The sequence below is a fragment of the Petaurus breviceps genome, unplaced genomic scaffold (genome assembly GCF_028583685.1).
Source record: "Petaurus breviceps papuanus isolate PSGF00001 unplaced genomic scaffold, PetGlider_PUasm1.0 79, whole genome shotgun sequence".
Classification (NCBI taxonomy): Eukaryota; Metazoa; Chordata; class Mammalia; order Diprotodontia; family Petauridae; genus Petaurus; species Petaurus breviceps.
In genome coordinates this window covers 8639076-8651646 of record NW_027186523.1, presented here as the reverse complement: position 1 = coordinate 8651646, position 12571 = coordinate 8639076, and the positions used below count along the sequence as shown (strand labels likewise).

At 41.1% G+C, this 12571-nt stretch overlaps 1 protein-coding gene across 3 annotated transcripts in view; it reads left to right on the top strand.

Moving 5' to 3' along the window:
- The window catches only part of LOC138175815 (inter-alpha-trypsin inhibitor heavy chain H5-like), a 93040-nt gene that overhangs the window by 58156 nt on the left and 22313 nt on the right, over window positions 1–12571 (top strand). For all 3 annotated transcript variants that reach the window (XM_069106320.1, XM_069106319.1, XM_069106318.1), the window contains exons 8-9: window positions 4183–4351; window positions 7836–8145. In XM_069106320.1, the coding sequence (XP_068962421.1) occupies window positions 4183–4351; window positions 7836–8145 (479 nt within the window). The remainder of the gene's footprint in view (window positions 1–4182; window positions 4352–7835; window positions 8146–12571) is intronic.

The window sequence follows — 12571 nt, the reverse complement described above, 5'->3', positions numbered from 1 at the left end:
AGATTGCAGAGTTCCCAAATGTAGCTCACCAGACCACCTATGTGCAGGGTACAAGCAAGCAAAAGGTTAACTCACTGTGGTAGCAGCCCAGGCCAAGGATCCCCTTGGGGGTAACATCTGAAAGGCTGTAACAAACTCAACTCAACAGACTAGAGGAAGAAAGGGGTCCCATTGTCCTGCCATTCTTCAGTTCATTTAAGGATAACTTGCAGCTGTGGCCTTACAAGGTCATAAGAAACCTGTGGCAACTGCTAAGAGGAGGGTGGAGAGATCCAAATATTTCACAGAGAGATGAAAAAAAATCCACCAAATTCCAAACCCCAATAACCTATTCCTCAAACAGAGCATCGGGTGCAATGGGGAAAAAGCCCTCATCAGTAGAAGTGCCTGGCCAATCCTTCTCCAGACCTTAAACTCACTATTTAAGGATCCCTAAGGATGCCAGCAGCTAAACAAACATCACATCCACCCGACAAAGTTTCCCCGATGCAAGCCCAGTGGCGCCTGTCCAGCTTTTGACGTCATTCAGTGCTAACTGCTTCTAAATACAGGACCAGGAGGGGGATGGTTTGGGAGGCTTCCGTGGTTGCTTTCTTTGGTCACTTCATCACATAGTGGCCAAACTGGGAAACCTGACAGGAGATGAGACCAAATGACCAAGGATGATGCTAAGGATGGATAGAAAATCTGTTTGGAAGAGAAGATGAGAAATGACAAAGATAGGGCCACTCCCTTGGGCCTCTTCTTTGTTTCTCATCTCTCTAATATACTTATCATGTATTAATGTGGGTTATAGTTAATTTGTGTTCATGTCTCATCTCTGTTCTGAACTATAGGCACTGTGATTTCTTAATCTAAACTTTATATCGCCTCCAGAATCCATCATAATACTCTGCACACCATAAACAATAAATGTTGAATTGAATCAAATTGAATGTCAGCTCATGTGGGAATTTTCCCAGGGCAGACTGGACCTTCCCCTTTTATTCCCCAAAACCATCTTTCTAAACATGAAACCCCAGTGACTGGATGTCCCCCAAGGATCTGTCCTGGACCATCTTCTCTTCTTTGGGTGATATCAGCTCCTCCCCCAGGTTCCGTGATTATCTCCATGAAAATGACTCCCAAATCTAAAATCTGCCTCTCTACCCAAAGTTCCAATAACCAGCTGCTTGCTGAATGTTCCATTGGATGTCTCATTAGCCTCTCAAACCCAATGTGTGCAAGAAGACAATTTATTGTCTCCCATTCTCAGTTTCCCCTTTAAACTAGCTCCCCTTCAGACTTCCCTATTTCTGTTAAGTGTACTTTGTTCTTCCAGTCATCCAGGTCTACAACCTCAGGACATCCTGAACTCTTCCCTCTCCTTCAGCCTACCCCTCCCCACCCCATCCAATCAGTTGCCAAGTCTTGTTGATTTAATTTATGCAACATATTTCACATTTGCAGAGAGAATAGAAGGGGGTCCCTGATGCATTGTGGTATAGTAGATAAAGAGCCAGCCTCAGAGCCAGGGGGATGTGGGTTCAATTCCTGCCATTGATAAATTGCTAAATGACCCTAAGAAAGTCACTTAATTCCTCAGCATCCCCAAATTTCAGGACAATTGCCAACCTGCTTTGGTGGGCATTTTCTCTATCTTATATCACTGAAATTTCAGGATGGATCTAAAAGAAATCCCCGGGACCTTATAGTCGGTAGTTATTAATGCTTGTAGAATTGAAAGACTAGACTTGTGCCCAGTTAGTTGTGCCTAGTCATAGTTAGTTTGTATTAGTTTGATGCTGTGATTTAGTTGTGTCTATATCTTTCATGTATTTACCAACATCAGGGTTGTCTGGGAGCACAGAGTTCCTCAAAGGTATAAATAATGTCTACGCAGGTCATTTTCTGCTGCAATGTACTGGGTGGTACATTAGAAAATGTCATCTTCAGCTGGTGGTGACAGCTTTATTTGGGTGTGAGTTCTGTTTATTTCTATAGGATGTTTGTCGCTTGTGAAGACAGTGCACCTGTTCTGTGAGAAGAAATGCTGCTGCCCTCGAGTCTGCAGTTCCAAATGGCTAGAAAAGGATAGGAGTCTGGGAGAGATAGAAAGAGCCAAATTGGGAGAGAGAAAATAGATATGAGGGGAGTAGCAGGAGTTCCAGACTGGCAAGAAATAAGAATGGCTTTTTATTGTTACTCTTTTCTTTTGAAAGAATTTGGAGAGGTCTCAGATCCTTACAGGAGAATGTTATATGATATATTTATTTTCTTCATCCTTTCAAAGGTACAGAGTCCAGGGAAAACTTTCTGTAGGAACGTTAAAAAAATAAATATAAATTTCCTAAGAAGCAAGTCTTTTTCTTTTTCCTTCCTTCCTTCCTCCCTTCCTTCCATCCTTCCTTCCTTCCTTCCTTCCTCCCTTCCTTCCTCCTTCCTTCCTTCCTTCCTTCCTTCCTTCCTTCCTTCCTTCCTTCCTTCCTTCCTTCCTTCCTCCCTTCCTTCCTCCTTCCTTCCTTCCTTCCTTCCTTCCTCTCTTCCTTCCTTCCTCCCTCCTTCCCTTCCTTCCTTCCTTCCTTCCTTCCTTCCCTCCCTTCCTCCTTCCTTCCTCCCTTCCTTCCTTCCTTCTTTCACAACAACATGGCAAAACAGAATCAGTCAATAGGCAGGGGTCTGGAAGGGATCTCAGCATGTATCCCATATTGTGAGGGTTATAGATCAGGTTGCTTATACTTCTCGGTTACAGATCTGCTTTGGTTAGCATATGCTCCTATGCCATTAACTTCCACTGCCCAATGTATGACATGAGAGAAACTGATAAAGGAAATAAGAGGGGTTAGACTCAAGGGGAGAACTGGGAGGATTAGTCTTGCCAAGGAGAAGGACTGTCTCATTCTCCCTTGGAAGGAAGGAGATGGGTGATGAGAGAGAAGTTATGATATGGGAAGCCGGGAAATGAGGGTGCTCATGACAGATTAGTTGCCTTCTCAATAGAGCAAGAGCCAGAGTCATTTATTGAGAGATGTGGGGATGATCTGAGGGACATCACGAGAGAGGAGAAGATTTGGAACAGCTTCTATGGGAAGTATGAGAGGGATTCAGATAAAGGGAAGTATTGCCCTGTAGCAGTGAGAGCCCAGTTGAGGTTAAATAGCATGGATTTGCAGAAGACCTAGTCACCTGAATTCTAGGACTTTGTCCAGTAGTACGTGGTGACTGAAGTAGGAGTAGAAAAGGAAGGTGTAATTGTTGGTCCAGGGATTGGATTAGCCAAGAGAGAACAGGGGAAGGATGGGGAGGAAGGAAGTGGGAGGGGGGAGATAGCTAAGTGCTGCAGTGAATAGAACACAGGACTTAGAGTCAGGAAGATTCACATATAAATCTTACCAAAAACACTAGCTGGGTGACCTTGGGTAAGTCACTTAACACCTCTCTACCTCAGACTCTCAGATTCCTGTACTTAATGACCTCTCAGACTACTTCTAACTCTAAAGGTATGATCTTGTAAATCAGTGCATCATTGAAATAGCAAACCAGAGCATTAAGATAGTGAAGGGAGAGCAGGCCATGTGTGCTGATCTGGGAGAATAGGGAGTAAGGGGCTGAAAATGATAATTAGGATAAAAAGACATGAGGCAGCGAGAAAAGTGGCAAGACAGGAAATTGTGATTAGAAAAAGGGGACTTTAGAGTTCAAGATCTTGGAAGTGGAGGTAGTGGTGAGGTCTAAACAGTACTAACTCTGATGTATCACTGTTTATTTATTTTTCTCATCTCCTTTCCCGTTGAGGGCAGAAACTATGTCTTATTTTGTTTTATGTCCATCACAATGCTTGGTGGTGTTGCTCTTCAATCATTTCAGTTGTGTCTGACTCTTTGTGACCCCATTTGGGGTTTTCTTGGCAAAGATATTGGAGTGGTTTGCTATTTCTTTCTCCAGCTCATTTTACAGATGAGGAAACTGAGGCAAACAGGGCTAAGGGATTTGCCCAGGGTCACACAGTTAGTAAGTGTGTGAGGCCAGATTTGAACTCAGGAAGATGAATCTAGCTGCCCTTGGTACATAGTAGGTGTTCAGTAAATTTTTCTGATTGATTTGAACATCTGTGTTGACAAAGGATTTCAAGACAAGACCTTCATGCCCATAGAAGTGCTGAATGGCATATGGTGAAGCTGACCAGTTTCTGTCTTTGTCTAGACCAAAGATGCCCTCTTCACCATCCTGCATGATCTAAGGCCACAGGATCATTTTAATATCGTCGGGTTTTCCAATCGGATCAAAGTATGGCAGGATCGCCTGGTATCAGTGACTCCTAACAACATCAGGGATAGCAAGGTCTACATTCACCACATGACACCTACTGGAGGTAAAAATCTTCCTTTTTCTCATCTCTGCTTTGTCACCATGATAGATAAGAAGGTGCTTTGGGCCAACAGGCAGGAATTTGAAATCTAAGTTCGACTTCAGGAAGGGAGACAAATTAAAAACTTGCATTTTAAGAGATAACAGTTTAAAAACTTGTATGTTTATGATGATTAAATCAAAACCCTGTCCCCTACCCCCCTACCTTGTCATAACCTCCAATTTGAGGTGATCCATTAAGTTATAAGGAAAAATTCTTTTAGGTCTGTGAGGTCTTCTCTGCTTCTCATTGATCCCTTATAATGAATCTATGTTTAAAAGTAGCAGTGGAGGGAGAATTGGTGCCAATAGAATGCCCTGCTATTCAGTGTGCTCAAATATTGCTTTAGGAAGAGGTGGTGAGAACTGCCCAGCCAAGTAATTACCTAAAGGTAGAACTGTAACTGAATGAACAAAGCGTGCTTATCTGAGAGATACAAGCTAGGTGCCAAGGGGGAAAAATACTGTTTGAAGTAGAAGAGGCATAGCTGAGAGGTCACAGTGAGGACAAAATTGGTTGAATGGTCTGGGATTTTTCTTTTGCTATATAATACACAGGTAATTGTGCAGAAACTGGGAACTTCTTCCATGATTCAGTCAAAAGATGGGCAGAAGAATTCTAAGGAGAGATTGTCTAATCCAAATTATGTAAATTAAGAGGAGTTTAGGATTTCACCACATAGCCTGAGGGGTGGGGGTGGGAGATGGGCTTCTAGCCATGAAAGAACAGCATAAGCAAAGGCAGAGAAATGCAGGAAACATAGGACATGGACAGAGGATGGGGAATAGTCTAGTTTGACTGGAACATAAAGAACACAATTGTAAGATAAAGATGGAAAGGAAGAGTGTCAGATTGTGGGAGACAATCCTTTGCTGAATTCTTATCCTGGTTACATCCCCTAAATGTGGGTGTCCCACAGGACTCTGTCCTGGGCTCTCTTTTTTTCTCCCTATATACTACTTTACTTAGTGAACTCATTAGTTCCCATTGATTTAATTATCATCTCTTAGGCTAATAATTCTCAAATCTGCCTATCCTGCCCTAACTTCTTTGCTGAACTCCAGTCTTCACAATTTCAAAAGCTTTTCAGACATCTCAGATTGGATGGGACTTAAGGAGAGAGAAAAAGCTTTGAAACTGCCATTTGGGGGAATGAGACAAGAAACCATCAATAGTTGAATAAGATTACCAGACTTCAGTGAGGTGAAGTCCATGGTATCAGACTTCAGTGTCATATTTCATTAGGTGTTCAGTTCATAAATTTATAGTAGCTAAAATTCACAGGAATTTCTCCAAGAACTTTCTCCTGGGACCAAGAGTGGAAAAAACATAGGGTTACCTAAGGCTGAGAATTAATAGTTCAGGAATAGGGGAAATTCAGAGGAGTGAGGGATTCTAGGTTGGTAGCTAGGAATTCATGAAGTGACTGGCCTTGGGGTTGAATCTGGATATGAAAACAAGGGAGATGGCAAGAGATAGAATTAGAAAATTGGGAGAAAATTAGAAAATCTCTAGGAATCAGAGATTATAACGAGGATGGAGAGCAAACAATGTGGAGTGAGGGAGTAGAAGAGGTGAAATAATAGGAGATTGTGTGTGTAAAGTAAAATTTTCACTACTTAGTAGAGCGTTTCTGTGATAGCAAGGTTGAAGATGTAGACATGCTGATGGGTTGCCAAAGCAAGGAGAGAATAGAGTCCTTAGGATCGATATTAAGGTATACTACTAAAAGAATCAGTAGGTCAGGATGCCAGAAGAGTCTTCAGTAGGAAATCCACAAGGGTGACAGTCAGATCTTGCGAAATAGATTCTGCCCTTTATTTTTATTTTTTACTTTTCTTCATCTCTCCTTCTTTCACAAAAAATAGTGTAGGTCCTTAATAATTACTGGTTATAAGATAACCAGCTTTTGAAAAATGGAGAGTTTGGAGGCTAAACTGTGATGTTATTCAGTAATTTGACTTTAGTATCTTCAGTTTCTCCATCTTGTTCTCTTTATGTCCCACCCCTAGGTAATTCTTTCCTTTCATCTCTAGCATCTAGTCTCTATCAAAATCAGCATTCAGAAAAGAATATAAAATTCATTTATACTAGAGTGTAAAAGCTAGATAACCAACCAAAGTGTTACCTCTGCCAGAGAGATGTGCATTGTTACAAGTATGAGAGCTAAAGGAATGAAACTTTTGCTAGAATTTCAGGCAGCTGTAAATTGGGTAGGGAGAGATATGTTTTGGGACATGAGGGTCTTCCTGATGCCTCTGAAACCTTAGTGCAGAGCTGTTGCCTACACCAGCCATCACAGGGGCCAGTTTTGACCATATCTTGTTAAAGTTGTCATTCATTCATAGGTGATCTACTTCTTGGGTTTCACATGTATGATTTTCATTCCAGTATGATTACCTTCTGCCAGTCAATGCACAGCTAAAATCTCTGCCTCACCATCAACTGGCTATTGCTTAAGACAGTGCCTTTTGATCTTTTTGGTCTCAGGACCCCTTTACACTTAAAAATTATTGGGGGGTCTCATAGAGCTTTTGTTTGTGTGGGATATATCTATTAATATTTAACATATTAGAAATTAAAATGGATAAAATTTTAAAATATTTATTAACTTTAACAATAATAATCCCATTCCATATTAACTTTTTATGAAAAAGCTATATTTTCCAAAACAATAAAATTTAGTGACAAGTGTGACCTTTTAAAATTTTTATTTTTTTTGCAAATAATGTCTGACTTAATAGAAACAGATGGATTCTCATCGAATGTTTCTGCATTCAATCTGTTGCAATCTGTTGTTTTGAATGAAGTATATGAAGAAAATCTGGTCTTACACATATGTGTAATTAGGAAGGGGAGGAGTAGGAAAATAATATTTCATATTATTATGAAAATTGTTTTTACCTCATGGACTCGTTGAAAGGGCATCAGGGAACCCCAGGGGTCTGTGGACTATAGATTGAGAACCACTGACTTAAGGAATGAAAATTATCATTGATATTAGCCTAAGAAAGTGTAGGATATATCACATAGTGTATTCCAAGCCAAGCAAAATTGATTTGAAGATTAACCACTTTTAAAAATTACTTATCTATGTCACTTTTCTCTCTCTCTCCAACATTAGTGGGAATGATTAAGTGGATGATTAAGAATTAACCAGGGATGTAATTAAGATCCTAAGATCATAGACCTAGGCTTAGAAGGGACCCTAGAGGCCATCCAGTAGCTATCCTCTCATTTTACAGATGAGTAACTAAGGCTCAGAGTAAATGGCTTGCTTAAGGGGACATAAATTAAGAAGGGTCAAAAGCAGGATTCAAACTTCTCTGATGGCAAAGGATCTTTCCATAGTAAATAATCTTTATCTGCACAGTAAATATATAACCTCATTAGAAAAGATAAGTCAAAGCCTTAGGGGTTGATCACACTTTGATGCATGCATCCACAGGTACAGACATCGATGGGGCTCTCCAGAAAGGCATTGAACTGCTTAATGGCCATGCAGCAGACAATGACATTGACTCCAGGAGTGTGTCTCTTATTGTCTTCCTGACGGATGGGAAGGCCACAGTGGGAGAGACTCATTCAAGTAAGATCCTCACTAACACGAAAGAGGCTGCCCAAGGCCGAGTCTGCATCTTCACCATAGGCATTGGAAATGACGTAGACTTCAAACTGCTGGAGAAGCTGTCGCTGGAGAACTGCGGTATGACGCGGCGCGTGCTGGAGGAGGACAACGCTAAGGAACAGCTGATCGGGTCAGTTTCCTCCTGTCTTCTGGAGGATGGGGACACGAGAAGGGGAGGGGTGAGGATCGGGCACAGATGGAGGGCTGGGCTCTGATGAGCACCCCAGAGATTCGGACTGCTAGAAACGATAGTTCTGTGAGAAAAATTTGACTGTTCAAAACTTTAATTTACCTTATGTGCTTTAGTCCTTGCCCCTCCCTTTGAAACACTTTGAGATAGGCAGGTTAGGAATTCTGTTTTCCATATGAGGATAGTAAAAACAAACAACAACAAAAATGAAAAGACATAAGACAAAGACGAACACCTAGTTTGTGGGAGAGAGGAAACAGTGACCCTGGTCTCCTCTGCTTTTCTCTGAGAGATCATTTTGTTAAAGGTAGCTTGGCATGGGGGATTTATAGAGACCTAGTCTCTGAGTCCAGAGGACCTGGGTTCGAGTTCTGCCATTGATATATATACTGGTTATGTGATCCTGGGCAAGTCACCTAACTTGTAAATGTCCAAGACATTTGATTCTAAGACAGCTCTCTGTCACCCTAGGTGATCTCTCTAAGTTGTAGAGAAAGGGCTGATCTGCATTGGTAGAGGGAATTTCTTTATTGAGAGTTCCCTTTCTTTCTCTGTCCCCCCTTTCCCCCATATGTGTGCATACACATGTGTACATGTTTTCATATGTACATATATGCATAAATATGTGTCTATTTAGATGGATAGGTGGTGTAGTGGGTAAGGCACTGGGCCTGGAGTTAGCAAGATCCGAGTTCAAACAGATCCTCAGACACTTACTAGTGGTGTGATTATAGGCAAGTCACTTCACCTCTGTTGTTCAGTTTCCTCATCTATAAAATGGACATAATAATAGCACCTACCTATTGTAAGGACCTGTTCCTGACACATACCAAGTGCTACAACAATGTTATTGTTGTCATTGTTATTATTTATAAGAGCTTGCTTCAAAGTCAAGGAAGGCCTGGGTTCAAGTTTGACTTTTGACAGATGCTGGCTGTGTGACCCTGGACAAGTCCCTTAACCTCTCAGTGCCTCTAGAGGACTCTGTAAGGCTGCTGAGTGAGAACAAATATGCTTTGATTGGGAGTTCCCTATACCTGTGAAATCAGAGTTCTGGACTGAGAAGTTTTTTTTCTGTTTGAAACTTTTATCAGTACCTTGGAAGAAGATAGAAGAAATTACCAAACATCGGGCAAACCTTTTAGATGAATTCACCTGTGTTCAATGGGGCAGGAAGTTGTAATTCCAGACAGTGTCATATTTTAATGGCTTAAGCTTTTTGTCCAGGAAGCTTTCAATGTTTTAGAAGTCTCTTCTTCTTCATTCTCAGTCTGTCAGTCAGCAAGCATTTATTAGAAGCTTATTATGTGCCAGGCACTGCTAACCATTGGAAATACAAGGAAAGGGAAGAATACTCCACAGTCCCTGCCCCCATAGAGCTCCTGTTCTAACGGGGGAGATGAAATGTAAGTAAATAACGAAGTCCATGTAAGACCTATCCATCATCATGGGAGGTTATCCCATCTCATGGCAGCCATGACCAGGGACCAGGCAAAGCCTCTGGGATGAGATAGCATTTGAGCCGAATCTTGAAGGAAGCCTGAGAAGTTGAGTAGGAGGTGAGGAGGGAGGAGAATTCCAGGCATCGGGGATAATGAAAGCAAAGACAAAGGAAAGAGATGGGAGGCAGAGTATCATGTGTGACTGAGAAGTGAGTAAGCCAGTCGTGTGAGTAAAGAGTAAGAAGACAAGAAACAGTCAAACTACAGAGACATAAGAGAACTTTAGATGTGCTACAGGAGGCTTGGTGATATGGGCAGGCATCAAGTAATTTGTTTCCTACTCTGCTGGTGGTTTGTAGAGAGTATTTAAAGCTTTTGTTTCTTTTAAATTGGGATAGAAGGGAGGAAAAATAAACACTAGGCAACCGGAGGAAAAAGGATCATATTAACTAAGGCAGTGGCACAGACTATGAACTAGAGTTTTGACCCCCAGTTCAGCATCCCATGCCTTCTACCACTATCTCATGGCATGTTGCTATTGTTGTTCAGTCACGTCTGACTCTTTGTGACCCCATGGACCACAGCATCCATGGGGCTTTCGAGGCAAAGACACTAGAGTGGTTTGTCATTTCCTTTTCCAGTGGATTAAGGCCAACAGATTAAACCCAGAGTCACACAGCTAGTACGTGTCTGAGGTCAAATTTGATTTCAGGCCCAGTTCTCTATCCACTGAGTCATCTAGCTGCCCTTATGGCATGTACTTCTAAGCAAAGGGGAAACCTAGATATATTTATAACTGATCAACTGATTATACCTTGAATGTTCTAATTGCTCTGTCAATTTGGAGAAAGGGTCCTAGTGGCATGCTATAGGTTTCTCTGCCCTTGGGTTTTTCCTATTTGAAGCTTTCATCAGTGCCTTAGAAGAAGATATAGGAAACATGCTTATCAAATTTATAGATAAAAAAAATCTGTGAGAACTAGTTAATATATTTAAAGACAGATTTAGGATAAAAATATCTTGACAAACTAGGACAATGAGTCTAAATCAAGAAGATGAAATTTCAAAGGGATGCATATAAAGTCCTAAATTTTGTTGAAATAATAAATTATATAGGATCAGAGGAACCTAGCTTGTTCGTATTTTCTGTGAAAATTTTTGACAAATAGATTTGTTTGTACTTAATTAGTAATTTTCCTTTATAGCTCACTGGCTTGAGAAGATATTGGTTTATATTGCATTCCTAAGGTCATCACTGAGCTAAAATGTTGCCTCCCTACATGTGCCTGTATTCTCTATTACACATCCTTCTCTTGAGCAAAAACAAACAAGAAACCCTCCAAAACCACAAAGCTAAAACAAAAACAAAGCCATTTATGTGAAAAACAGCTGGGATTTTTAGTTTACCATGAGTTCAACAATGACTAATATTTACTTAAAAAGCAAAAAAAAATTGTATAGTTTCCAGATTAAGGGAGTAACTAATGGTCCTCCTATAGGGAGGAAGGAGAAGTGAAAAGAAAAGAAGAGGGAAGTAGGGAGAAAATATGGAACAAAGGAAGGAAAGAGAGTTTGGAATCAGCATCAATCAAGCATTTATTAAGTATGTGTGAAGTATATATGTGTCAGACTCTTTGTGACCCCATTTGGGTTTTTTTGGCAAAGATACTGGAGTGGTTTGTCATTTTCTTCTCCGGTTCATTTTACAGATGAGGAAACTGAGGCAAACAGTCTTCCTAGCTCCAGGCCTGGTACTCTATCCACTGTGCTACCTAGATGCCCTTTATTAAGTATATGCTATGTGCTAGGTCCGGAAGACACAAATCCAAAAGTGAGACAGTCATTGCTTTCAATAAACTTATATTTGACTGGGGGAGGATATATGCTCACAGATCCATAAATACAAGATGTATACAAAATAAATACGAAGTGATTTGGAGTGCAGGGCACTAATAACCAGGGGAATCAGGAAAAGCCTTTGAAGAAAGTGACCTTTGAGTTGAGTCTTGAAGAAAGCCAAGTGTTACATGAAATAGATGAAGAAGTACATTACAGGTATGACGGACAGGCAGTCTGTGCAAGACATAAAATCTCACTCACTGGGAACAGCAAGTAGACTAGTTTGGCTGAAATGTAGAGAGCACAAGGGGGATTAATGAATAAGAAGCCTGGAAAAATAATCTGAAGCCAGATCATGAAGGGTTCCCCAAAATTGAGGAGTTTGCATTTTATCCTAGAGGCAATAGAAAGCCAATGAAGCTTCTGGATCAGGGGAGTGTTATGGTCAGACCTTTGTTTTAGGAATGTCAACTTGTTAGTTGTGTGGTGAATGGGCTGTAGAAAGGAAAGAGGGGAGGCAGGGGAACAATTAGGAGGCATTGCAGTAGTCCAAAAGAGAGGTGATGAAGAGGTCGTGTGAGTGATAGAAGGGAGAGATGTTGGGGAGGGAAAATTGACAAGATTTAGTAATTGATTTGCTATGGTAGGTGATGGAGAAGATAGAGATTGAGCACAACTACAACACTGAGAATGTGAATGAAAAAATGGTGGCCCTCCCAAGCTAAACAAAGATGTTAGAAGGAAGGATCAGTTTATGAGGAAAGCTAATGAGTTCCATTTTGGATATGCTGAGATGCTTCTGGGACATCCAGGTGGATGTGTCCAGAATGCCATTGTGGATGCAGGAAGAGAACTCAAAAAAGAGGTGAGGTCTGTATTTGTAGATCTGGCACTGATTTGCATAGAGATGATAGTTGGATCCATGGGAGCTGATGAGCTCACCAAGAGAGTGATTGCTTTTCTCAGTGATAGCTGTAGGCCTGGTAGTCTGGAGGACACTGCTATTACCAAGTCTCTTGGGTTCAGGGTTCTGGGCCAGCTCCATGGGGATTTGAGGGAGGAGGGTAGTCAAGATGGTGGTATTT